Source organism: Eleginops maclovinus, chromosome 13 (genome assembly GCF_036324505.1).
Source record: "Eleginops maclovinus isolate JMC-PN-2008 ecotype Puerto Natales chromosome 13, JC_Emac_rtc_rv5, whole genome shotgun sequence".
NCBI lineage: Eukaryota > Metazoa > Chordata > Actinopteri > Perciformes > Eleginopidae > Eleginops > Eleginops maclovinus.
Window position 1 is genome coordinate 4,133,926 of NC_086361.1, and position 25,532 is coordinate 4,159,457.

The 25,532-nt window shown below is 37.9% G+C and overlaps 2 protein-coding genes across 2 annotated transcripts in view; both read left to right on the top strand.

Moving 5' to 3' along the window:
* LOC134874864 (F-actin-uncapping protein LRRC16A) overlaps nt 1–18,549 on the top strand; it is a 48,620-nt gene extending 30,071 nt beyond the window's left edge. Inside the window, 31 exon segments of the mRNA XM_063899097.1 lie at nt 458–533; nt 1,032–1,120; nt 1,384–1,478; nt 1,770–1,856; nt 1,932–2,035; nt 2,607–2,684; nt 3,228–3,304; nt 3,497–3,601; nt 4,050–4,119; nt 4,617–4,698; nt 4,789–4,888; nt 5,087–5,141; nt 5,307–5,479; nt 5,596–5,664; nt 5,784–5,877; nt 6,955–7,053; nt 7,236–7,364; nt 8,618–8,740; nt 8,865–9,040; nt 9,650–9,737; nt 9,829–9,996; nt 10,247–10,313; nt 11,252–11,309; nt 11,311–11,503; nt 11,871–11,986; nt 12,241–12,754; nt 13,419–13,461; nt 13,658–13,855; nt 14,028–14,165; nt 16,146–16,304; nt 16,621–18,549. Coding sequence (XP_063755167.1) covers nt 458–533; nt 1,032–1,120; nt 1,384–1,478; nt 1,770–1,856; nt 1,932–2,035; nt 2,607–2,684; nt 3,228–3,304; nt 3,497–3,601; nt 4,050–4,119; nt 4,617–4,698; nt 4,789–4,888; nt 5,087–5,141; nt 5,307–5,479; nt 5,596–5,664; nt 5,784–5,877; nt 6,955–7,053; nt 7,236–7,364; nt 8,618–8,740; nt 8,865–9,040; nt 9,650–9,737; nt 9,829–9,996; nt 10,247–10,313; nt 11,252–11,309; nt 11,311–11,503; nt 11,871–11,986; nt 12,241–12,754; nt 13,419–13,461; nt 13,658–13,855; nt 14,028–14,165; nt 16,146–16,304; nt 16,621–16,745 — 3,748 coding nt within the window. The 3' untranslated portion in view covers nt 16,746–18,549.
* Nucleotides 18,550–18,626: 77 nt separating this feature from the next.
* Nucleotides 18,627–25,374, top strand: LOC134874865 (secretagogin-like). The gene is made up of 11 exons (XM_063899099.1): nt 18,627–18,825; nt 20,329–20,399; nt 20,834–20,929; nt 21,737–21,826; nt 22,367–22,423; nt 23,024–23,101; nt 23,180–23,235; nt 23,343–23,388; nt 23,602–23,661; nt 24,582–24,650; nt 24,772–25,374. Exons 1-11 carry the CDS (start codon nt 18,768–18,770, stop codon nt 24,895–24,897), a joined length of 807 nt encoding a protein of 268 aa, XP_063755169.1. The 5' UTR covers nt 18,627–18,767; the 3' UTR covers nt 24,898–25,374.
* Nucleotides 25,375–25,532: the final 158 nt, after the last annotated feature.

A 25,532-nucleotide genomic window follows, 5' to 3' on the forward strand; every position in this document is an offset into this window, starting at 1 on the left:
ATAAGAGGGCAAAACACAACATGAAACGGGACAGAATTAGCTCCAACAAAGAGTGGGAGTATATGAAACAGTAAATAACTTCTGTGTGTGTTTGGTTCTTTAGTGAACCAAAGTTGACTTGGTTATATGAAATGTTGGGATCTTATTCACTTTGTTTGTCTTGTTATTTATTTATGTTTCTGTACACAAGTTTTCATCATATCATACTGTCTTGTCCTTTATGTGTATCTCTTTCCTTTACTAAATCAAGGAAAAATACATTTATTTTCATCAGTTTGAATTGTTTCTTTATTCTCTTTTTTCATTTGATTTGTTTTAAGATAACATTTCTGAATCAGTATAAATCAACACAATTTACTCCTATTTTTACTATTCACTCACTATATTATCAATATCACTATTATCATAGCAGATACAGTACATATTTAAGTTATTTTTATAAATGTTTCCCCTGCAGGGATCTGGTGGCGATCATCGCAGCTCTGGAGTACAACCAGTGGTTTACCAAACTCTCCGCCAAAGACTACAAGCTGGTAACATTTATACAAACAACTATATACACGTGTGTCTGATTCCTAGGTCAAATAATTAAATAGAAAGAAAAGTAATTATCAGTAGACGTGTGGGATAAAAAAAAATCTATTGCTATGACGTACGTGTAACCCAGCGGATCACCTACTGCAACAATCAAAAACCTCACGCACACTCAGGTCTGGCAGCTCCAATCTCTTTGCTTTTCCACGGACAAAACTGGCCACGTTTGATTGACTGTCCTGGTTTTATCTTTCTTTTATTTACCATGTACGCTCTGTTTTTTAGCTAAGCTCCCTTGTTTTGCACGTCCTGCTTTTTTATTTTTTAAATATGTTTCATAGATCATTTTTAACTAAGCACCTTGAGATGACACTGTTTTTAAAGTGTTCTATTCAAACAAAATGTATTATATTGTTGTTATTATGCAGATGTTTGTGCTTCAAACTGAAAACCAGCTGAGATAAAATTAAAATTGTGTGTGTGTTTCTGCCCTCCAGTCAACAGATATATGTGAGCAGATCTTGAGGGTGGTGGCTCGGTCCAGCCGCCTGGAAGAGCTGGTGCTGGACAACACTGGACTCAGAAGGTCAGAGGTCAAACAATAGAAGCCATATCCTGGTCATGTTTTCTGCTTAAATCATTTTTTTCTTTTTTCAAAACTAATTCCTCTGTCAAGTAAGTAAATGAATAATCTGTTCCCAGGACCAAAGTCCATTCAGGAAATCAAATGTTTGTTTGCTAGCTTGTTGATTGTGCCTGATGTAAGGTGAGAGGTTATCACATTTCACACCATTTAGTCTTGCCAAACGTGATCACTCCTCGTGCCGCTCTGTTCTTTCTCCTCTTCAGTGATTTTGCTCAGAAACTGGCCAGCGCTCTGTCCCACAACCCCGCCTCCACGCTGCACACACTCACCCTGAGCAACAACTCCCTGGAGGACAAAGGTTAAAACCTGTGCACTCACACAAACATTATTGAGATGCTTATATAGATCACATACTGTTTGTGTCCTTAGATGTGAGATGGAGATACATTTATGTAGATATGGCACATTAGATTGATGTATTTTTTTTTTGTTTCCAACATATTTGCAATAAAGTTACATCTATTGCTTTTTTTATAAACCATTAAGTCTTTCAAAGGCCTCCCAGTGCAGTGATGCGCCCCCTGGTGGCTTTGTTGGATGACCCATAAAGTCCTAAAACTCCAAAGACAGAATTTGTTACTCTCTGCAGGTGTTGCTGCTCTCAGTGCTCAACTCGCCAAACTGCCCATGGGCCTGAAGCACCTGAACCTGTCCAGGACCTCCATGTCTCATAAAGGTGAGCAGAAGAAACAAACATGAAGTCATATTTTATTATTGTGAGACAGGAGACTATATGTGTGTTTTTCTATAGGTATAAGCAGCCTCTGTCAGGCTCTCTGCGCCAACCCTGCAGTGGCCTCCGCCCTCACACACCTCGACCTGTCGGGGAACTCGCTCAGAGGAGATGACCTGCAGGTATGGAGACACCTCCTCCATTTCTGCAACCCAACAGTTTATCATACTTTTTTTTGGTAAACTTTGGACTAAATTGGAGATCGAGAAGCTCCAAAAAAAGGCGTTTTTTTAGGAGCTCTGATATTCTTAAATTACGGCATTGATGTGTTTGGATGTTGTGATGTCTCGAGAGGATTAGGATCTTCAACTTGAGGTGTGGGTCCGATGAATTAAAGACAGCAGGCAGCGATTCCAAACTTAATCTGGTGTATTTTTAGTTTTCTCACAACCATTACAAACCTTTATCCTCACTAATTAACAAAGCATTTTTGCTGACTGCTATATAAAAAGACTAAAGCCACTTCTCCTCAGTGTGCACCTAAATCATTATCTCTTTTTTCTGCTGTATCCCTCCCCCTTTGTGTTCTCTCACAAGAACAATCAGCAAGCACTCTTCCGCTGGGCAACAACCATCTTCCGGAATGCCCTGCTGATTATGGGAGTTCTAGTCCCTGTTGCATCCACTGAGAGGGGATGTATCTGCCCGATAATTAAGCACCCTCTCACAATGTGTTTTTTTTCTTCTGCCCAGAACCTGCACAGCTTCCTGAGTAACCCAAACTGCCTGGAGACTCTGGATCTGTCCAACAGTGACTGCTCTCTGGATCAGGTAAAATCAGGCTGTACACAAACAAACGTTTTAATCTATTATTCATCTTATTCACAAGTTTAAAAAGTACAGTTATTAGACATTATGGAGATGGGAACTGGGACACCATGATAAGCTATAAGCTTCTCATCTGAGTTCATGTATTAAACAGAAACATTACAAGATAAAAAAAACACTAAATGATCAAACCCTACCTGATAAATGGTCCCAAAACATGTATTTAATCAGTCTAAACATGTGTCTAGCAAGATATAATAAGGACAAATACATTAAAAGGGAAATGGTATAGATACTGTATATTCATTTCAGAGTAAAGTGAACTTGTGTAGAATTCCCCAGCCAATTATTACATACTGTATTTACACTTACACTTTCAAGACTTTGTTAGGCCCACGTTAAGATGAAGATAGAGAGTTAATTAAATGACTTAATGGTCATGAAAACACATTATTCTATTGCAGGTTATTTTTGTCTGCACTACTAACCTGGTTTGAAATAAAACGTGTTTTCACCTTGTGCTTAAGTGTAGCTTTATGTCTTTAGGTGTGTGCTTCTCTGCTCAGAGGATGCCTGAAGCATCTCTCTGTCCTCAACATGTCAAAGACAGTCTTCTCTCACAGGTCAGATATTAAAACCACCCTACTATCACTATTCTATTTCAGATTACATTATACACTTTGTCTTTGGACTGGATTGGCAGATTGCTCCGACACACTATTCAACAAATGCTTGATAGTTTAAATGCACATGTATCTGTTTGAGATATACACTGGTTGTGTTGTTTTAACACGTCTGTCCTCCCCTTCACACAGGAAGATTAAAGAAATCCCTTCGTCCTTTAAGCAGTTCTTCAGCAGCGCTCTGGCTCTGAGCTCAGTCAGTTTGTCAGGAACCAGGCTGCCTCTGGAGGCTCTGAAGTAAGACAATCCCCCTGGAACCTCAATACCCTCAGCAGTACAAGAATGATTCATTTTGTGAAGTCCAAAACAAATTAGGAGTCAGAGTTACGGATGGCTGCACATCAACTGTGTGAAAGCTTCATTTCACAGGGAATATTTACAGTTACTTTTATAACTGGCTATGTGTATAGCATGCAGATACTGCATCAGTTAGCTTAAAGCAGAAAATATTTCACGTAGATTGAGGGATAGTTATGCAGGAAGAGATCCATGACAGATGAGAAAACAGACTTATTTCTCTACAAAGCTGTAGGTGTAGTGAGAACAGCAAATATGCAATGACTTGAACTACTTTTTTCTACTGTTTTAGTAATTCAAAATATAAAATATTGCGATATAATAAGGCGATGATACAGCTTTCTGTAAGCTCCTGTAAACTGATAAGTGTTGTGTTTTTTGTCCGCAGAGCGTTATTGTTGGGGCTCGGCTGCAACCCAAACCTCAGCGACGTGTCTCTGGATCTCAGCTGCTGTGAGGTAAAACTGAACCTTAACACACAGTTTGAAAATGAGGAAACATAAAAAACTCAAATTGATTCTAAAGAAAGAGGGGACATATTATGTTCTTTTTTATCTCATGTTTGTGTTTCGTGTTTCTCCTGTGACATGTCTCCATGCTTTAATGTTCTAAAGCTCTTTATTGTTCTCATACTGCCTGTGCTGCAGCACCTCTTTTCACCCTCTGTCTGAAACCAGAGCCCAGTCTGCTCTGATTGGTTAGCTGGTTGTCTCTGTTGTGATTCGTCAACTGATTAGAGATGTCCCGCCCCTTACCCTATCACGTACAATGTGTGGGAACACTTGACAATAGAAGCGCGAGTGTTACACAGTAGAGAACAGAGGGATTTTAGCCTTTGCACACCATTTACATGCACAAAAACCTATAGAACACACTACAGGAAAGGTGAACCATCAAAAGCAAAATAGGGCCCCTTTAAAGTAGTTTATTTAAATGTTACACTCTTTCCTCTCAGCTGCGTTCAGGAGGCTCCCAGATCCTAGAGGGGTGTGTGGCAGAGATCCCCAACATCTCCAGTCTGGACATTTCTGACAACGGTGAGAACATTTTAGGTGTGAAACATTCATATTGGCGCCGTGTTTACTCTGATGCCAGCCTGTTGATGTTTCTGTGCTGCTCCTCCTCAGGGCTCGACATGGACCTGACCACCCTGCTGGTCTGGCTGGCCAAGAACCGCTCCATCAGACACCTCTCACTGGGCAAGAACTTCAACAACATCAAGTCCAAGTGGGTGACTAAGTGACCAAAAAGCAAGATATACCAGCTCCCTGAAAGTTACATTACTGCTGGATTGTTATTTTATGAAAGTACTTTAAAATAATGAATGTGACTCAAGGATGCACTTAAGTGGTGCCATATATATGTATAATGTTACTACACAATGCATTGGTTTGTCATTTAATCACATTTTGATTTACTCTGCAGAAATGTGTCTCAGGTCCTGGACAACCTGGTTCACATGATTCAAGAGGAGGATTCAGTACGTGAACCATTTAAAAAAATGGAAATTATATATTTTTTATTGTGATTCATACCAGTTATCTTGCTGTTTTTACCATTTAGAATTACCCTCTTGAAAAAAATAAACTATATACTGTATATAGTTTATAATATAATATTGAATATAAATGTGTTTCCCCTGCAGCCGCTGACCTCTCTGTCCCTGGCTGACTCCCGGCTGAAGACCGACCTGTCCATCGTCCTCAACGCTCTGGGCAGCAACTCCTCTCTGACCAAGCTGGACATCAGTGGAAACGCCATGGGAGACATGGGGGCCAAGATGCTGGCCAAAGCCCTTCAGATCAACACCAAACTCAGGTGAGCAAGGAAACCACATTATCCTGCAAAACAAATATGAAGTGTGGGAGCTGCTAAAGCTGTGAGGCTTTGTGCGTTTAGGTATGTTCTGATCAGCTTGGTTTGTGTGTGTGCAGGACGATAGTGTGGGACAGAAACAACATCAGCCCCCAGGGTCTACAGGACGTCGCTGCTGCTCTGGAGAAGTAAGTATGAAGCACTCACTCGAGGTAGCATTTCTATATGCATGCTATCCGTCCCGCTCGGACTTTGTACTAGCATTAAGGAGTAAGTCATGTCATGTTACTATTTTTTCCCCCCTCAGGAACTACACCATTCGTTTCATGCCTATTCCCATCATGGATGCTGCTCAGGCACTGAAGGCGAGCCCAGAGAAGACGGAGGACGCCTTACTAAAGGTCATTGCCCTGTTTCTTAAATGTTTTAGAGTTATCTATGACATAATAATAATAATAATAATAATAATGATAATAATAATAATAATAATAATAATAATAATAATAATAATAATAATAATAATAGATTTTATTTAGAGGTACCTTTCAAAGCACCCATAGACACCTTACAATTGATAAAATATTCTTAAAAACGGTATAAAGGACAGTAACATGGGACATGTAGCACTACAGTGAGTAGGTTGAACTGTCACATGTGTTGGGAGAAGGAATTCCAAAGTCTCGGAGCAGTGCAGCTAAAAGCTTGAGCACCCATGCTGACGAGGCGTGGGGCGAGGACAAACAGTAGACCAGCGGAGGGAGGTCATCCACACACCCACTCTACGATAAGATAAGATATAAGAGTATTAAAGGGGACATTTTCAGGTTTATATCTGTATTTTTGGTTTCTACTAAAAATATTGACATGCTTAAATGTTCCAAGAACACTTATTCGTCTTGTACCGTCTGTCTGAATATATCTCTATACGCTGTCTCTCTTTGAAACGCTCTTTTTTAGCGTCTGTCTCTTTTAGGAGCCCCTCTGAGAAAGCTTAGTCTTCTCTAATTGGCTTCCAAAGAAAGTGTGAAGGTAGTTCAAGCTGCAGAATGACTGATTTCACAATAATATATATAGGTATTATTACGTTTTTATCACCAACAACTACATGTCATATAGTTTTAGCCACGCAGTTGGTCCAATTTGAGTTACTTTTCAAAATACCAGGTAGATTATCGGTACAGTATGGAATCATATCATATAAGCATAACATGTGTGTTTAAATGTACAAAGTTGCTAGTAACTATGAGTGTTACATAAATATAGTAACAGTAGAATATGTGCCCCCTTAAATGTAGGGAAGAAGAAGTAAATATGAAAATAAAGGGAAGTACTCAAGTTAAGTACATATATGTCAAAAAGTACTAAAGGCATTTCAAATACCTAAAAGTTTGAAATCTAATATTTTCTGTTTAAAATATGATCTGTTCTCACATTTCTAAGTCGTTTTGAGAGTTAATTAGTTGTGTTTTGTGGAACAGATGGAGCAATACCTGCTGAGGAACCATGAGACGCGTAAATACCTCCAGGAGCAGGCGTACAGGCTGCAGCAGGGGATAGTCACCACCACCACGCAACAGGCAGGCACTCCAGCACACACACACACACACACACACACACACACACACACACACACACACACACACACACACACACACACACACACACACACACACACACACACACACACACACACACACATATCCCATCTGATGAGAACATAGAAGGGTGTGTATTCTGACCTGTGATGTGTGTGCTGCAGATGATGGACATGATGTGTGTGAAGGTGCAGGACCACCTGAACTCTCTGAGGTTCACAGAGACCAACTCGGTCCAGGAGGACATGAAGGTGGCAGAGAACTTCATGAAAGACGCCAGGAACTCCAAGACAGTAAGACCACATGATTTATGGAAATAATAATAGATTGTTTAACAAGTTAATGCGTTTAACTTTTGAAGCAATGCGGAAAGGCGTCCCATTTGCCATATCTTTGAAAAACAAACAAGAAATACATTACTTCCTGTCTATCAAGAAAATGAGAACTTGTGTGGAAGTTTTAAAATGTGCCTCAAACGAAAGCATCTTGTGTGCGGGCTGGTTTTACTCATGCATGCTATATGAAGCCTGGCACTGGCTAATATAAAGAAGACATTCACTGCAACAGTTATTTCAAAGAAATCCATGTCAAAAATGAAGAAAACAAAAAAAAAGAAACACATTGAAAATATAATTCTGAGCTTTAAAACCAACCTTACAAAGATACAAAATAATCCTCCAAATCCCGTAGTTTACTGAATATCTAGAGACAGTAAAAACTCTCCTTTATGTGTTAGACAACTAGCTCCTGTCTTAAAACATGCATTGGGTGTTAAAGTTACACATATAAAAACATTTCCATCCTTTAAGGTGCAGATTATCAACTGCCTAACATTGATAAGGGGACTATATGCACATTTTAACTCACGATTATCCTGGCCAAAATAACTATGATCTACAATATTATACCAATTATCATAAAAACTATGCTTAAAACTCTCAAAATGGCACCCAAACAAAATATAATCACTTTACATTGCATTTTCTTACCGAAGATATCACAGATTGTAATTAAAAGAACAAACAAACAACGTTAAATAAGGTAAACATCCGACGGTGCCTGTGCATAAATGAAACGTTACATCAAATGTAAAATGAGATGTGTGTGTCAGTTCTTTCTCACATGATAAATCCTTTATGTATTTTCACTTATATACAATGACCATTGGCTAAACTGCTTTCAACTAACACATTTCCGATTATCCCAATAATGGAAACTCACCAAGATTAAGATCATTTTATATATTGTAATCAGCAATATATAAATCCTATTTCAGTCATTTACTTTGACCTGCCAGCCAACTAAATACGTCTAAAGCCATACCTTAGTACTTTATTACTTTCCTCCTGTTTAAATATTTCAACATAAAGAGCTGTTTATAAGACCTGCAGTGAATAATAAAAGTAATTTGACATTGTACTCTTTCTCCATGCCTCAATTGATAGACAGTTCAAAAAGGCAAATTGACAAATTGAAAAAAATACACAAAAATACTTTCAAAAATATATCTTCTTCTTCTGAACGACCTCCCCTCTCCTCCCTGCAGCTGCTCCCTAACCTGTACCACCTGAGGAGTGGGGGGTCCAGTGGAGTGTGTGTTGGAGCCATTCAGGACAAACTGGAGTCCATGGCAGGAGAGGTTTCCCGGGTGATGGACGAACAGCTGCAGGTACTGAGCTGCTGTTATGACCTGACACTACCTGTAACACGCAGTCCTCTGGGACAGTCATTTGGAATGTAATATTATATTTATGACTTTCTAAAATCAAACTGTGATGCCTCGTTCTCCCCAGACGATGCTGGTGTCCATGGTGGACACTGCCGAGGGTCTGTGTCCTCATGTGATGAAGAGGAGTAGCCTTCGCCAGGAGCTCTTGAAGGCCGGATCAGGGAGGATGAGCGTTCCCCGCAGCTTCATCAGCACCACGCTGCTGCAGCAGTCCGGGGTCGACATCATCAACAAGATAAGGTCTGATCTGCTGCATGAGCAGTCATTTACGCTCAGTAGGAAAAAAATCCATGACTGTTAATTCAAGGAGAACATGTCTAGTATTGACTGACTGATGTGGAATTTCAAGGTGGTAAATCCATTTCTCTTCATTCATGTGTCATGTGCTGCCATGACAAACTGGTTTTCTGTGACACCCTGTGTGCTGAAAACTGTGAAATTACAGAAGTCTACATTTAAATACATGTTTTTGTATTTGTTTTACATATTGTTGACACCTTAAGCCTTTATGTTATATATAAATAATGAAAAGTCCATTTTAGTTTTTTTGCCTTTAGTTTGTACTTTCTTAATCCTGTTATTTAGTAGTTTATACCCTTTCTTCTGCTGCAAAAATAAACATCTACTTACAATCTAACAAGAACCATACTTGCAAGAACCATGCAGGATATGCACATCTGTCTTGTAATGCATCTGAAGGCCTTCAGTAAACATCTAACACTTAAATAAAATAACACCTGTAAAAATGACTCACAGCCAAGTGTGTGTAACAAGTTGGTCAGAGTATACTAAATAGTATTTTCCTTTTTTGTTTTATTTATGTATGATGTTTTTATCTATTGGAAACAGTGAATTGAAGCTGAGCGTGGCATCTTTTCTATCTGATCGCATCGTGGATGAGATCCTTGATTCTCTGTCCAGATCACAGCACACTCTGGTGAGTCCCCTCTCTGCATGTCAGTCTGTCTTTCTTTTTGTGTGTTTTGATGTCATTACATCCCTATCTTACTTTCTCCTTCTGTCTTCAGGGTGACCATCTGATCAGGAAGAGTAAGCCACTGCTGCATCATGATCCCCCGCTGGAGGCCGAGGTTCTGGATGAAGTGGTTCTGCAGCCAGCCAATCACAACCAGGAACAGAAACAAAAACATGAGAGGGATCCCAAACACAGGCTGGAGGAGATGGACACATGCAATGTAAGAGAAAAACAAAACAACAATAACTATTTTACGCCAGTCACTGCGTATCAGTGTGTAAACAATGTTTTTTTGTCTCTATATATGTTCTGTGTTGTAGTGGAAAATACATCACCTCAGCACATTTGCAGTTCTGAGCGGACATTGTGGATAAAATAAACATTTGAAATGTCTACTGTAAAAAAAACTCTTGCCACCCATCATTTTAACTCCTAAAATAAATGAGTTAAAACCTGTTTTTGTTCTTCAGATGACCCCTAAATCCAAGAGGAAGAGTATTCTGGTCAGGATGCTGCGCCCCGTCTCTGTGGCATTTGGTGAGAGAGAGAAAATCTTGTGTTATAATGTAGCAACTATAGACACAATCCATGTCCCTTACTTCTCCTCAGAAATACTGTTCCTGCCCTGAGCATTTCCTGTTCAAATCTTACAAAATGGTTACTTATATATTTAAGTTGCCTAACCCTCTGCTGTGCACACTCACTCCAAAGTGTGGATATTTTTATATCAAATATTATTTTGTTTCTGTCGAGCTTTGTAAACCAAGTGACCAATTAGATGAAGTTAAAACCATGAAAACAGTGGTTTTTTTTGGTAATTTTGGATGTAAACTTAATAGAATTTGGAGCTGGGTTTATAATGTTTCCAGTCAGGATGCTTTTTTTTGTTCTCCTTTAAAGGTTTACAAGCCAGTGGCCTGGTAATATTTCCTCTTTTTTTGTTGTTGCTTTTTTCACCAGGTTGGAGATACAATATGTGAAGACCATGTCAGGTTTTTTAGGGTGTTGATACCCTCAAACTTTAAATTGTTCACAAGCTCTACAGAAGCTCAGGGTCTTCATCTCCATTTTCTTAAATCAACATTCAAATCCTTGTTTTTACTGATAATGAGCAGGTGTTCCAAGAGCACCACTGTATAAGATTGTTGATTTCCTCTCTATATAAATTCTCATTGTTGCTTGTAGTTTGGCAGATCATGTTACGGTCATCTATACACTTTACAACAGAATTCTCTTTATGTACAACTAGAACAAGAAGGGACTAAGCCCAAAACACTGGGGCATTCCAGTGTTGGACACTAGAGTGAAAGAGGTGTAACCACTAAAACTATCTGACTCAGGTCCAAAATTAAGTTGCAGAGCATGGTTCTCTCAAGTCCACTTTGTAGTTTTGGCTTTATTCAATCAACAGGCTGCAATAATCATTAGTAACAGTTTACTTTCCCACATGGCCTTGCCTTCTGTTGGACCAACAGAGATGGAATTTGACCTGGACAAAGCTCTGGAGGAAGTTCCTATCCATGTCGAGGACCCCCCCCCCTCCTCCCCCTTCACAGCCATTGGACAGAGCGTCAGCCTGCTATGGAGACCTCCCCCCTCCCCCTACACCACTGGATACAAAGTCCGTCTGTTTAAGTGAGCTGCCAGCTGTGGAGCACAAGATGCTGGAGAGTCACACCAAACAACGGCCTAAACCCAAGAAGAGGACCAGACCCAGCCGACCAGCTGTAGGTGTCCCTCAGGGAGCAATAGTTGTTGTTTTTTTTGTCAACTGTTTAGTATGAGCACAAGCACACATTTGTCATTTATTTATTCACATTCACCATTCAATCTAAATCCAATAAATATGTATTTAGATCTGCTAACAATAACATTCGTTTAAGAAACGGATAGAACCTAAAATATTGTTGAATTTATTGTTAGAAATGTGTTTGATCTTAAGGTTGCATATCAGTGCTTTTCATGTTGGGCCTATTAACACTTAGCCATGTTTGTGATATTAACATACGTTTATGAAGGCCTTTAATTCCCTGACGAGGTTATATGCTGCCTGCCTAAAATGTAATTGAGTCTCTTCTCTTTGTCTCTGCTAAGCGGAAATCCACCGGCAGCTCGGCACCGCAAGATGCAGAGCCAAACAGCATAATGGGAAAGCTGGACGAGGGCCTCGATGACTTCTTCACCAAGAAAGTCATCAGACTCAGTTTCAAGTGAGGATCAAGATACAAACCTAGACCATTGTTACAGATTTTGGCAGGAGCACAACAACTCAGTTCCATCAACACATTTTTGTGTAAAAGACAAGGCAGATTGTACAAAAGCAGAGTACAATTGTGTGTCATCAGCATAAAAAAAGTGACCAGATGCTTTCTCACAATGTTAAAACCTTTTTGAAATGGTTAGTTTGTTAGCTTGAATAAAACTGAATTTAGTTTTCTTAATATTATTATTTTCTATCCTGTAGACTTCCCAGTGTAAAAGGTCCTACCTCAAGCCCGCAGGAATCAGCAGATAAGAAACGTGAATCCAGGAAGAGTGGTTTCTTTAACCTCATCAAATCCCGGACGTCCCGCTCGGAGAAGAGCACTGGAGCTGCCTCCAACACTCCTCCCCACCCTGCCTCCACAACCACTGCCTCAACCTCTCACTCTATTACCCCAGTGAATGAGGAAACAACGCCAACATCACCCACGCCTCACACAAAAAACCCTGCCACTGTGGTGGACCCCCATCAGGAGCTCCACAGGGAACCATCCTTGGAACACACAGATTCTGAGATGGAGGTTTCTCTGACGAATACTGAACCTGCTGAGGAGCGGAAGACTGAGGAGGATGTGGAGAAGGAGAATGTGGAGAATAATGAGAATCTGGAGAAGAAGGGGAGCCCCCAAATGTCCCGCCATATTGGATTCCCTTTGATGGGCATGGGCCTGATGGCTGAGATGAAGGCAAGGCAGGAGAGAATGGCTGTAAAGAAGGTAGGTGAAACTTAGCTGTCAACATTCATAATAGTATTTATTAAACAAATTATTGGTACCAGGAGTACGGGTAGCTAAAGGTGCTACTTTTTTGACATTCTGTTTTGATGGCAAAGCTAAAAACTTGCATCAACTAGTCAAAACAGCTAATTACAACAACCGGTGTGACCTCTTAATGCTATGCTGTGAAGGATAGCATTGCTATTAATTTGTATTAAATTGATGTGGACTCAATTGTTAGGAAATCACAGCAACATAAACTTTAAAATGAAGATTTAGAAAGCCAGGTTTTTTAAATGTAATGTAATTGTTTATAATAAAAAGGATTATAGAACAGGGATAAAGTGCTTATTTATTATCTGGAGTCTAATAATTTATAATAAATTATTATTTTTATTATTATTATTATTATTATTATTATTATTATTATTATTATTATTATTATACGTTAATATTAGAATGTTTTCGTTTTTATTTGTATTTTTTTTTTTTTTTTAATCATTGTTTTTTATTGTATTATCATATTTTTTGTTTAACAAAACATGTTTGACTTATGCAATACTTCATTTCAATATTTCATTTGATTGCCACCGACTGCTTCTCTTTAATTGTTGTGACAATTTATCTTTAAACATGAATGAAGATCTCATCTTTCTGTTTTTAGTCCGAGTCGTCATCTTTGCTGGACAAAGTAGAAGAAGACAAAGGTGAGTCTCTTCTTCTTACATTTTTGCATTGGCACTTGAGTATGTTGTGTTTCCAGCCAAACTTAGAAGATTAAATATTTCCTTTTTATTACATATATCTTGACAATGTGATAGCTGTAAATAAATGTCCTTAGTCATTAATTCATTGTTGACATCGCACAGTATTAACAAACTGTCTCTGTCGTTTTTTCTGTAGCCAAGTCGGACGTCCATCCCACTGTCCCAGCAGAAACTGAAGAGTGCAAACCAGAGCCGATACCAAGGTCAAAACCACCAAGCGTCACCCCCAAACCCCCTCCTCAGGTCGCCAAACCCCTCCTAGGGCCCCGCATCTCTGGGCCCCTCAGTCCTGTCAGTCCAACCAGTCCCAGGTCAAGCAGCAACTTCATCCTCGGTAGGCAACACTCTAAGGACTAGCTTTAGATTTTTCAGAACAACTGTGGGACATCAGGCAGACATGAGAAGCTTTGACCATTTCAAATATCTTAATATTACCACAATCAGTATTTGTATTCTTTTTTGTGTAGTAAAAATAAATAAATAGTTCTTTGGTCTCTGTTTCTCAGATGAATCTGCTGAAGCAGCAGCAGGAAACTTGTCAGCCAAAGGTCCACTTCCTGCTCCTCGCCTGAAGAGGGTGCCGTCAGAGCAGGAGAGGGAGAGCACCAGCAGCAGCTCAGCAGGACCCCTGTCCCCTCAGGAAGGTGGGTACCTTATAGAAAAGGCATTACCAGTAGCAAAAGTAACAGGATTTTAATTAAGTCATTTTTAGTGAATAACAAAACTGTATTATTGTTGTTTTTATTAATTGTACCATGTGAAGTGTCTTTGAGCTCCCTGAAAAGTGCACTTTAGATTGATGAAATAAAATCAGGATCATAATCGCCGGTAGGTTTACACATATGAGGAATTGTCTTTGTTATATGTGATGCATACGAAGACACAGAAAGAAGGATACGTAGCTCAAAAAAGAATATGACTGTTATCACAGCTATTTAAAAAAACTAGTTTAAGACTATTATAAAAAAATAAACGTATTATTATTTTAAAACAATCCTTATTGTTAGGGTTGTGTAGAAGTAGTAGAATTGAACTCATTGGTAGTATTTTATTTAAATATGTCACATTTTGGAGTGTCCTAGGGGCATAGTTTTTAGGAGGTTCACCTAGCGTATTAGGAAGATAAATAGTCAAAGTCCACTTTATTGTCAAAGTTTCCACATGTGTTATACATACAGAAATTGAAAGACCGTTTCTGGCAGTCCCACAGTGCAAATATAAACAAGAACATCTAACATAAAAAGATAAGAGCCTAGAACAAAAAGGGGGGGGGGTAAAAAGGGGTATACAAAAAAAAAGTAATATATACATATGTTCGACACCATCAACACAGTTTGACGGAAGTGCAAGTAGTCCTTTAGTGCAGAAAAATAAAAAAAATACTTTATATGCCAGAGCAGTTTTATGCATGCCCCGTTTCTTATTTTGCATTATTCCCCCCATCTTAAACACAAATCAAGAAACCCAAAACACTGAAAGGAGAACAAAAAAAAGGTAACAATGAATCTGCAGGGACTCAACTAGCACTCAAGGAAATAAAAACTATTGGGAAGATAGATGAAGGACCGGCCTTGCTACCCTTATACTGTATGTTCTTTCTCCATGATGAAGGTAGCGTGACTCAGCGCTCAGCAGAAACACTACATTTACCAGGTTACAACTTGTTTAATGAATGCTTTGTAGGCCGTATTTGACGCCTCCACACACCATACACATCAGAAGCAAAGGTCCAAGCCTGTACTCGACGTGTCCAAGTGTCAGTGTGTGTTGTAGTTTAACACGCGACTGTAATTAAGCCTTTAAAAGAACTCTGTATTTTTCCTTAAAAAAGCATTTCTTCGACATCATCACAAAGGCAAGTTGTTGTGCAAAAAGAGGTGTTTTAAAAATAAGAGACAAGCAAAAAGGATAATGTTCACATTTAAAAAGTGTTTATTACACCCTGACAAATTGTGACAAAGTTATTTACAGAATGGTAACTTGTTAAGATATCCTTACTAATGATCATCAGAATATGGTAGTATTTGGGTAAAGTGGGTTTTGTAACAGTGATCCATTTAAAATGAAATAAATAAAAGAAAAATATATATATAAACATAATAAGCTAAAGGGACGCTATTATGCTTTTTGGAGTGTACCCTTTGCTCCAGAGGGAGTTTATTGTTAGTTTTTTGAACATTAAAGCATGCAGACATGTCCCAGTGGAGGGACAAATACAAATATGAACCTGGAAATGAAGTAAGAGGATCGAAGGATAAAATAAAGATATTTCAATTAATATAAGAAGTTGAAGTAAAATGTCCAGTTAAACATAAAAAAAACAGAATTAAAGATATTTAAGAAGCCTTTAAGAAGGCACTGCAATTATATATATTTGAGGGGGAAATATTGTTTTTGGTTTTTCTTTCCTAAACAGAGTACAATGTATGTATTCATGTAAACAAATAATCAAAAATGAATGATAAACATTCAAATCAGTCCACAATAATCATTGTCATTACTGTTAGGTCCAGGGACATTGGGGCAGTTGATGGTTTTATTACTTACTTTAATAATAAGGGTGTTTGGTGAAATGTTTCATTACAATCTATACATCAGTGTTTTTGTTTCTTCTCTGCCTGCAGATGAGTTTCCTGGGGATGGTGATGCGTTCGAGCCGCTCAGTCCAGCAGTAGATCACAGCGCCGGCGGCAGACACTGGTCGTCTCTGAAGAATTCAGCAGTTCCCCCTCTTCTAGCCAGTGAGGACGACCGAGAGAGAACCAAGTCCCTCCCTGCCTACGGTTCAACTAAACTCACTCCTTTCTGGCTGTTACATCTTCTTTATTAAACCGAAAATTAGCATATAGGGCCCCTTTAAGTACAATACCTGAGTAAAAGCACTTAGTTATATTCCTCACTACTCATGTGGCAGGTAGTGTGTTTTAAATCAAAAGGTGTTAGTCAAAATGCATGCGTTTGGGAAGTAATGTGCAACTGCTTTAGATTTTTGGACGGTCCTTCCTCGATTTCCTAGTCAAGGAAAAAAAACATCTTTCATTGTTTTTAGTCCAGCTGTTCCCCTCATGCTCTTTCTTCATCTGTATTCTCTCCCTGCAGTGAGTCCTCCATCTCTGGCAGACACTGATCTCAGTCCAGCTGAGGAGGAGTTTTTATCTCCGACCGCTGATCTGAAGTCTGACAGCAAATCAGAGGACGATTCAGACGACGCCCCTTCAGTCTGACACCAACAACATGTCTTCTCTTTTGAATACAAAGTCATACAGTCGAATCAGGGACAGTGGACAATGATTCATTTTTACAATTCCTGGTGAGGACACTGTAAAGAATTTCTAGTCACGCGATTATCAGTTTCCTGACCCTGGATCAGTGCCAGCTGTTCAGCCATGGACACCAGAACAGCCCCATTAACGCCTCTGTCAACAGCTCTAATAGGACCATAAAGAGAGGCCAGATGTTGTATCTGCTGCAGAGACATCTGTTAGATAACCATATCCAGATATAAAATGTCAGTTAGTCCAAAGCACTGAGGAGAAAAAGTCTCTCTGTCCAAGTACGTCCAGGTGAGGCGGTTTGTTTCACTGTATTTCCACCCTATTTTTACCCTGTAAACATTCAACATTCAACGCATTTTGTAACGTTAATTACAAAATGCCGAATTACAAGAAAGAAAGTTTCAAAGCCAAAGATAATTCTGCTGCTGAAGCCAGAGTTGAACAATTTATTTTATAAATGTATCAACATTTCAATCTAATGTTAAGAAAATTCCGTCTTCATTTTTAAAGAACGTCCATCTTTTCCATGATTGCTAATGATGCTAAACTGCTAACAAAGGTGATGTGAAATTTTACCATAAAAAACTTCCAGATGTTATAAATATATATATATATATATATATATATTTATATAGAGCTAGTGAGGGTTCCTTAACATCTCTGTTTAGTTGCTTCTGAGCATTTCCTTCAGCTTTCAACCGCATCTCGTTCCTTATATGCGTCAGTATACAGTGGAATATACAGTATGTGTCAGCTGTTCTGTGGCGATGACTATCTGTAGATGGAGATTGTGAGATGTGGTTGAACGCTGTGGAAAATCCAGGAAGTGGGCTTTGATTTGGGATTTTTTTGTTTTATTAAATTACTATTTACAGGTTCAAGATGCTCAATAACAAGGTATAAATCATTACAAAAAAACACATTAATAGATAATATAATAAATATGTATCATTTCAGTTATACAGATGTTTCTTACACTGAAAGAAATCTTTAAATTAGATTTATTTTACAGTGTGAAATGCAGAAAAACAACTCTCTCGGTTGAGTTGCTGTGTTCATATCATGTCATATTAATTTCTGACTTATATAATATGTATTAATATATATATACTGTTTATTTCAACATCCACCTTTATGTAACAAAAACTCAAAGCAGTTTCTGAAATGTCAAATACTGTATATCTAATCTGTTGTCTAAAAGTGCCTGGAGAGTCAAACCACACTGACAAAAGCTATAACCTACAATGCTATGCTGTAGTTGTTCTCCATATTTAGACTTGTGAACACCTTTATTTCCTGCTGTCACAATTCAAAAGGTTAGCATAAAAAACATAACTGCTTGATTCCTCACATTCATCAGCTTTCAACCTGTCTCTTGACCTGTAACATACAGATGTCTGTGAATCATGTACTGCTGCACTTACACATCTGTTATGTACCAATGTAAATATGTGCTAACAATACTATATGTTTATGGTTCTGTATAAAATAAATGGGGTTTATATCAGAGTAAAATGCACAAACTCTGGGGTTTATATTGTAAAAAAAATACTAGAAAAAGATGCTGTTGAATCTGCATGAGTTTCCTTTTATGGTGATGGTTTTATTTTATGGGGAAATATTTTTCTGATCTTTTTTTAAAGACTTGTTTTATTGTGTGTATTCCAGTGGTTCCTCAAGCCTGGAAATGTGACATTTCTGTCAAATATTTCTGTATTTGTATGTTTATACCAATAAATCCAGTTTAACTGATGGTCTCTCTGTTTCTCTCCTCCCCTTCTTTTTTCTCCCACTCTCTCCCCCTCCCTTCTTAATATACAAGCTGTTGAATCCCTCTCCGGTGTCATTTTGTTGAGAGACGATTGAGATCAGAACACTTTTCCTTTCAGAGAATAACGGATCATCTGAGTGTTGTATCTTGTTTTCTTTGTGTTGTTGTCACCAGCTGGACCGCGGGCAGGTTTCAGCACCATGGACAGACTGGACGCTGCCGCTTTCCTACAGATCTGGGAACATTTCGACGTGGATGGTAAGAAGAGATTTAATGGCTCTGATGTCAATATGAGTGTCAGCATGTAAACTGAGTGAATAATGTTTAATGTACTTTTAAATGTGTTTAGTTTAAGGTAAGCTTTATTGACCCACAGCGCGCTAATTCAAATATTGGAGCACAAAGACACAATCGGTACAGATAAATTGAGAAAGTCCACCAAAAAATAAGTGGTCTATGTAAAAAGTAAAAAATAAACAACAAATGTAGACATGAATTGTAATAGAGCAGCGTCAGTGTCAATATATGTTGTTTTGTTAGGTCTGTGTTATCAGTGTACACCAGACCAATGTATCTCTTAGTATCAGAATCATAAAACAGGGTTTCATGCAGCTGCTCCAATTTAATGAAATAAATGAAATGTAAAAATATAGTATATGAATAATCATAAGTAGAAATGCGAGTTATAACTATACAATTAAATAAAGAAATTAATAAAAACATAAGTAAAAGAATATGTGCACATTGTACTACAATATATAACATTATATATTTTTTGTGAACATGTATATAACAATATCAACAGTGGTGTATTAGTAATACAAATATAGTGTTTGTATTGATTTTGAGAGAAAAAAAAAAGTAAATGATGCAAAAAATCTGTTACATATAAACATAATATAGCATTTCATGCTCAATTATCAAGAGCTCCTGTGTGTAGGTGTAGGGAAAAGTATGGTTATAATATAATATATGGTAAAGTAGTGAAATATAAGACTAGAGTATAGAATAACGGAGTAGATTGCAATAGAACAGGATAAACTATACATTTACTGTAGAAGACATTTAACATGTAACTCGTGTCATATTGTTTTGATAAGTTTAAGACGATATTACGTATATGTCATGACATGGACAGACAGCTGTTTGATCAATCATTTTAATGCAGCAAATCAAAGATGACTCCGGGATCAAATGAGTATATACTGCATGACAAATAAATTGATTAATTTATGATGTAGGTCAACATTTTGTTTTACATTTTCAAACTTCTGTTAGATATATATTTCACTACAGTTTTATTAATTATTACAACTTGCCTTTGAACAGTACCAAATATTGTAAAACTAATATTTTAAAGCTTTTAAGGTGGGTTTAGAGAAGTGGTCCTCCATGTTTCTTTGGAAAATCCAGCTGTCAGGAACCAGAACATGCATTTTGTAATTTTAAGCAGCACATTCATTAACTGATCAAGAGTGGAAAGACAATAAAAGGTATGAATTAAGAATGATGATGATTCTTTAAATTATTTTAAAATAATTATTCCTGACAATATCACTGATAATCAGTTTAAAGCTCAAACATCCAGCTGAAGCCATAGCAGCAAACTTGCTAGCCAGAAGCAAATCAACAAAAATGCAAGGGTGAAGGACTTCTGTCAATCTACACACAAGCAATTTTACCCAAAAAAGTAATAATAACAAATACATTTCTTCCATTATATCCTTGTTTGTTAAACAAAATTAGTGTTTTTTTGTTTAGATAGCGGTTACATCGAAGGAAAGGAGCTGGACGCCTTCTTCCAACACATGCTGGAAACATTTGGATTGAAGGTAAATAGAATAAATATAAGGCTCTTACATTAATAGTTTTACCCCCTAATTGTTGATAAAAAATAATGAAATGTAGTCATTAGTGGGAATATAAAACAACTTGACCTTTTGATTTCATCTTGTTGGCCTTGTATGATCAGTACATCTTTTCACTTATTCTCATGTTTAAATAAAAATAGCGTTCAGCCTTTCATTTGAATTCGATATCAATGACCAACCCTCTGCTACACTGTTTTACTTGATGATTCCACAAGGGGGCACCAAATTCAGAAATGTCAAAATGTCCAAACCCTGGCTTTAAAAATGTAGTTTTACTTTGCCTTAACCAAGTATCTACTTTGACACATCCATTCATCATTCAACTGAGACACTTTAACAAATAACACACTGCCTGAGTTGATTGGAAATCTCCATTAAGTCCATGCTGTTTTCAGAGAGAGGAAATAAATGAGGAGAAATTCATCAGACTGAGAGAAAGGTTCACATCTGCTTACGACTCCGCAGCTGACGGACGCCTGCAGATACAAGAGGTACACTTCCTTTTACATACTGCATGTACACTTTGCTGATTATACTTGATCACTTTTAGAGTAAGTAACATAATAAATGCAGAACTTTTACTTGTAACGGAATAGTTTTACATTGTGGTGCTGTTTTAGTACCTTAACTAGAGGCTCTGAACACTTCCTCCACCACTGCATCCAAACAGATTATCTGTTTTATGCACTTCTGTCAGGATAGGGATAGTTTCTGCAGGTTTTCAACTGCAGTTTGAGGTCAGCGATACAATAAATACAGCCACAAATAACCTCTATGGAAAAAAAGGTATCGAAAACAATGTATTATAGGTCTCAGATATACACAGAACATGTCTCTGATTGGCTGAAATACCAAACAGATCATTGTAGCATCCCATAAACCCCTCTGTTTCAGCCCTGTACCAAAACAGCAGATTCTGTGTCTATAGCTTTAAATACTAAGGAGCTGCTGCTGGCCACGTTGGTCATGGTGTTTTAGGAGGAGATCCAGGTGATAAGGTGGGTGGGTGTTACCTTAGTTGGTTATTGGCTAATGGTTACACAACCAAGAAAAACATTGTGACATCACAATGTGGCCGAAATCTGATCAGTTCATTTTCAGACAGGTTTTTATATAGATGGATCAGGACAAAAAGAGAGGGATTCTTTATCCTGAAACTTTCCGAGTCTATTTAAGCTGGGGGGGACATATTTACGTATAAAAGACATAAAAAAGTTGAATTTCCATAATATGTGACCCATTTAAAATGTATGTATCATGTCGAAGCCTCATCAGTTACAATTGATGTGTCTTCGCAGCTGGCCACCATCATGCTGCCAGAGGAGGAGAACTTCTTGCTTCTGTTCCGCAGAGAGACGCCGCTGGACAACAGCGTGGAGTTCATGAGGGTGAGGGTCAAAGGTCAACATATGATACACGTACAACATATTTGCGAAGTATATAAAAGGAGGACGGGAAGCTCAGGAAATATAGAAATAACACAACACAGCATTGGAGTTGATTAAATACTAAAGAGAACATGATGCAAATTAACAGCCCTTTCAAGGAATACGTCAATCTAGTTGTGATGCTGAATGGATGGTGAGTTGGTCGGTCAATATTTGAAAAATGTGTTAGATTTGTTACAACTTTGACTATGATTTCTGTTTCTGTTGAAAGGTTCTTAAAGTTTTTGGTGACCTTATCTCTCATTCCTTTCCAAAATCTCCACTTGTGTAAACAAATATGATTTAGACACAGTTTAATAAACCTTTTGAGTTGTTAGAGGCTTTTTCTATTTTGGAAAAGCACCAACTACACAACAAACAACTTTTTTTAAGAAACATAGAGAATTACAGTATAAGTGTATTTATGATTTTTAGAGTTGCGGTTGTGATTAACATTTCATGTTCATTGCATTTTCAGAGATGTGTCTCTTGTTTTTGTAGATCTGGAGGAGCTATGACACAGACAGCAGCGGCTACATCTCAGCCATCGAGCTCAAGGTAACTGATGAGTCTGTGGCTGAAGGGTAGGAGGGTGGATGAGATCACAGTGATCTTCTGGATCTGGGCATCTGTGACTATTGATTTATAGAAATATGCTGTGTGCCTTGAATATTTGCTGATATGATATATGAGCATTATTTATTTGGCTTGCTCAAACGTCTATATGTTGTATTGTTTAATTAAATATTTAGTTTTATTGCATTGTCGGAAAAATATGAAGGCACCTTGTTGTGAATTTGTTAACTGAAAAGTTTGAGGAGATCTGTCACAATTTAACTTAAGAAACACATAAATAAATACATTCAAATAGATAGCAAAGTTCTATATTTGTTAAGATAATTATAGATTTTTTTGCAAGTGCAACTGCAAAAATGTATACATAATTTCTGCTAGTGCTGGAGAAAAAACAGTAAATTAGGATATTTATGTTATGTTAGTCTACATTAAAATAAAGCTTTCTTTTTTCAGTTTCATTTCTCCAAACTTTAGACTTATGTCTGCTTTCAGTGGGCATTATTTAGAATGATTTGAGGATTTAAAGCAAAGCCTCTATTACTGTATCTCCTCTGGATTTCAGTCCTCTTTTTGTCCCTTCAGGGCTTCCTTCATGACCTCTTCCTACAACATGACAAGTCCATCACCCCTGAAAAACTGGAGGAGTACACTGACACCATGGTAGACTGCTCAAATGTTCATACTGCTGACATCTTTTTGTCTTTGACTGATTCCTCTCTGACATGTTTCCTCCTGTAGATGAAGATGTTTGACAGAAACAGGGATGGCAGACTGGACCTTAATGATCTGGCCAGGTACTGTTGACCTGTGTCATCTGACAAAGAGGAGACGACATTACACAACATTTGAAAAAAATAGAATTATAATGATGTTTCTAAATATAAATCTCTTGTTGTCTCAGAATACTGGCCCTGAAAGAGAACTTCTTACTGAAGTTTAAAATGGACGTAAGTTTAAAGAAATTAATGAGATGTTAATTCATTTAGTATTAGATTTTTTAGCAAGAGAAGACACTTACAACTCAGCTTAATCTGACTATGTATCTCTAAAAGGAATCTATGCTTTCAGTAGTTGCATGCTAACAGTAGACTGCAAATGTTTCATACAAATATTGAAATCCTATTTTTGGCCATTATGCTCCATTCTGTGTTTGCTCTCAGGCTTGCAGTCAGGAGGACAGGAAGAGAGACTTTGAGAAGATATTTGCTCACTATGATGTTGTAAGTTTGAATTTAGATGTGTGTTTAATGAGTGACCAAAAGGAGCAGGGAGGGTTTTACATATAAAACACATCGAAATCCTATAAAATAACACCTGATTCCAACCTTTATGAATATGTGCCAAATTCAATTCTGATGGAGCGACAACACATTTAAGGGCTCTATCATGCTTTTTGACATCACTATGTAACATTTGCGCTTCTGTTGGCAATCGCAACAGAGCCGGCCGACTAACCAATCAGAGCAGACTGGCGTCTGGTTTCAGACAGAGGGTGAAAAGAGGTGCTGCAGCACAGGCAGTATGAGAAAAATTAAGAGCTTTTTGAACATTAAAGCATGGAGACATGTCCCAGGAGAGGCACTAGATACAAATATGAACCTGAAAATGAGCATGATAGGGCCTCTTTAAAATTGTGCTGTGCTATAAATGGGTTTTTTCGGCCAGAAAAACATTTTTTTATTAGATAAAAACACAGAGAAGCTCATCTTAAGAAGCATTATTATTTCCGGTGGTCCATCTGTACAGTACATACATTTGAGGGATTTCCTCTAAATTTGTCAAATATGTCCACTTGGATTTATGGATCAATTGATTAGAATTTGATAATTTGGTACAATAATCACTATGACCACACATATTTGGCCATAAAGGAAGAATTAATTTGCTTACTTTGACAGTGTGCGTGCACGCAGTAGCAATCGGGCTTACCTTGGAAACCATATGATCACTGATTCAAGTCTTAAGGAGGCCGAACTATGGCAGCCCCTTTGCTCTGACACCTCTCCAACAATGCATGTTGTGTTTGTGTATTTCGGGCCTAATGTGTACAGGTCCTGTTTGGCATGTGTGTAACTGCAACTGTGAATCAACAACAGAGTGAAACACTGAGAGAATAAATAAGGTATGCCTTCTTCCATAGAGTAAGACGGGTGAGTTGGAGGGCCCTGAGGTGGATGGATTCGTCAAAGATATGATGGAGCTGGTGAAGGTGCCCTTACATTCCCTTATATACAGAGCTGATACACAATGTTATTGATGAGATATCAGTCAGTGTCACTCATCAGGAGTCTTCTGACCTCTCTGTAACTCTTCCACACCTTCTCCTCCAGCCCAGCATCAGTGGCACAGACCTGGACAAGTTCAGGAAAGCTCTGATGGGTCACTGTGACATCAACGGAGACGGAAAGATCCAGAAGAACGAGCTGGCTCTCTGCCTCGGCCTCAAACTCAGCTAACGGACCCCCACAACATTCACACGCCTCTTTCTTTCCTCAACCTTCTTTCCATATCCCTTCTCTCTTCTACAGTTCTAAATTCTTTCATTTTTCAATTTCAATGTGTATCTTTTACTGTTTCCTTCTGTCTAAACCATTACTTCTACCTTCCTATTTTAGCAGTATCTCCTCCCTTAAAGGCTCTCAGTTGGTGTTTAAAGAATGATGTATCTACATACATGCGTTATGCTCATATATACAGTATATAAGCTTAGTACATTTCCATAGTTATATATATTTATATTAAAATATCTAGCAGGTGAGATAATGATAAAAGTGTGTTAAATGTGAAGCCTTGAGTTGGGACATAAAAAAAGTTTCAGTTTTCTTTCTTTCTTTCTTTGTAATGTTAAAATGTATGAAACCGTGTTTGAATGACATTTTAGTGAAACTAGTATCATGAATGATGTCTAATAAAATAGTTTGTGTCTTTGTGAACTGTGTCTTTCTTAACTGACACCATCAGAGTGCTACATAAAGTACTTTCAATCACAGCCGGTGGCTTTTATAGTAACCTAAAAGCAAGGGCTGCTTGGAGGAAAGAAAATCAATTTGAGTCTTAGTATGTGCTTTGGGAAATCATAGGCAGTAATATC

What these genes read in the sequence shown, in the direction of transcription:
- LOC134874865 (XM_063899099.1), top strand. Translation starts at nt 18,768, where the DNA reads ATGGACAGACTGGACGCTGCCGCTTTCCTACAGATCTGGGAACATTTC. An exon ending in GACCTTAATGATCTGGCCAG is followed by an intron (nt 23,236 to 23,342) that starts GTACTGTTGACC and finishes TTGTTGTCTCAG; the next exon opens with AATACTGGCCCTGAAAGAGA. An exon ending in TACTGAAGTTTAAAATGGAC is followed by an intron (nt 23,389 to 23,601) that starts GTAAGTTTAAAG and finishes GTTTGCTCTCAG; the next exon opens with GCTTGCAGTCAGGAGGACAG.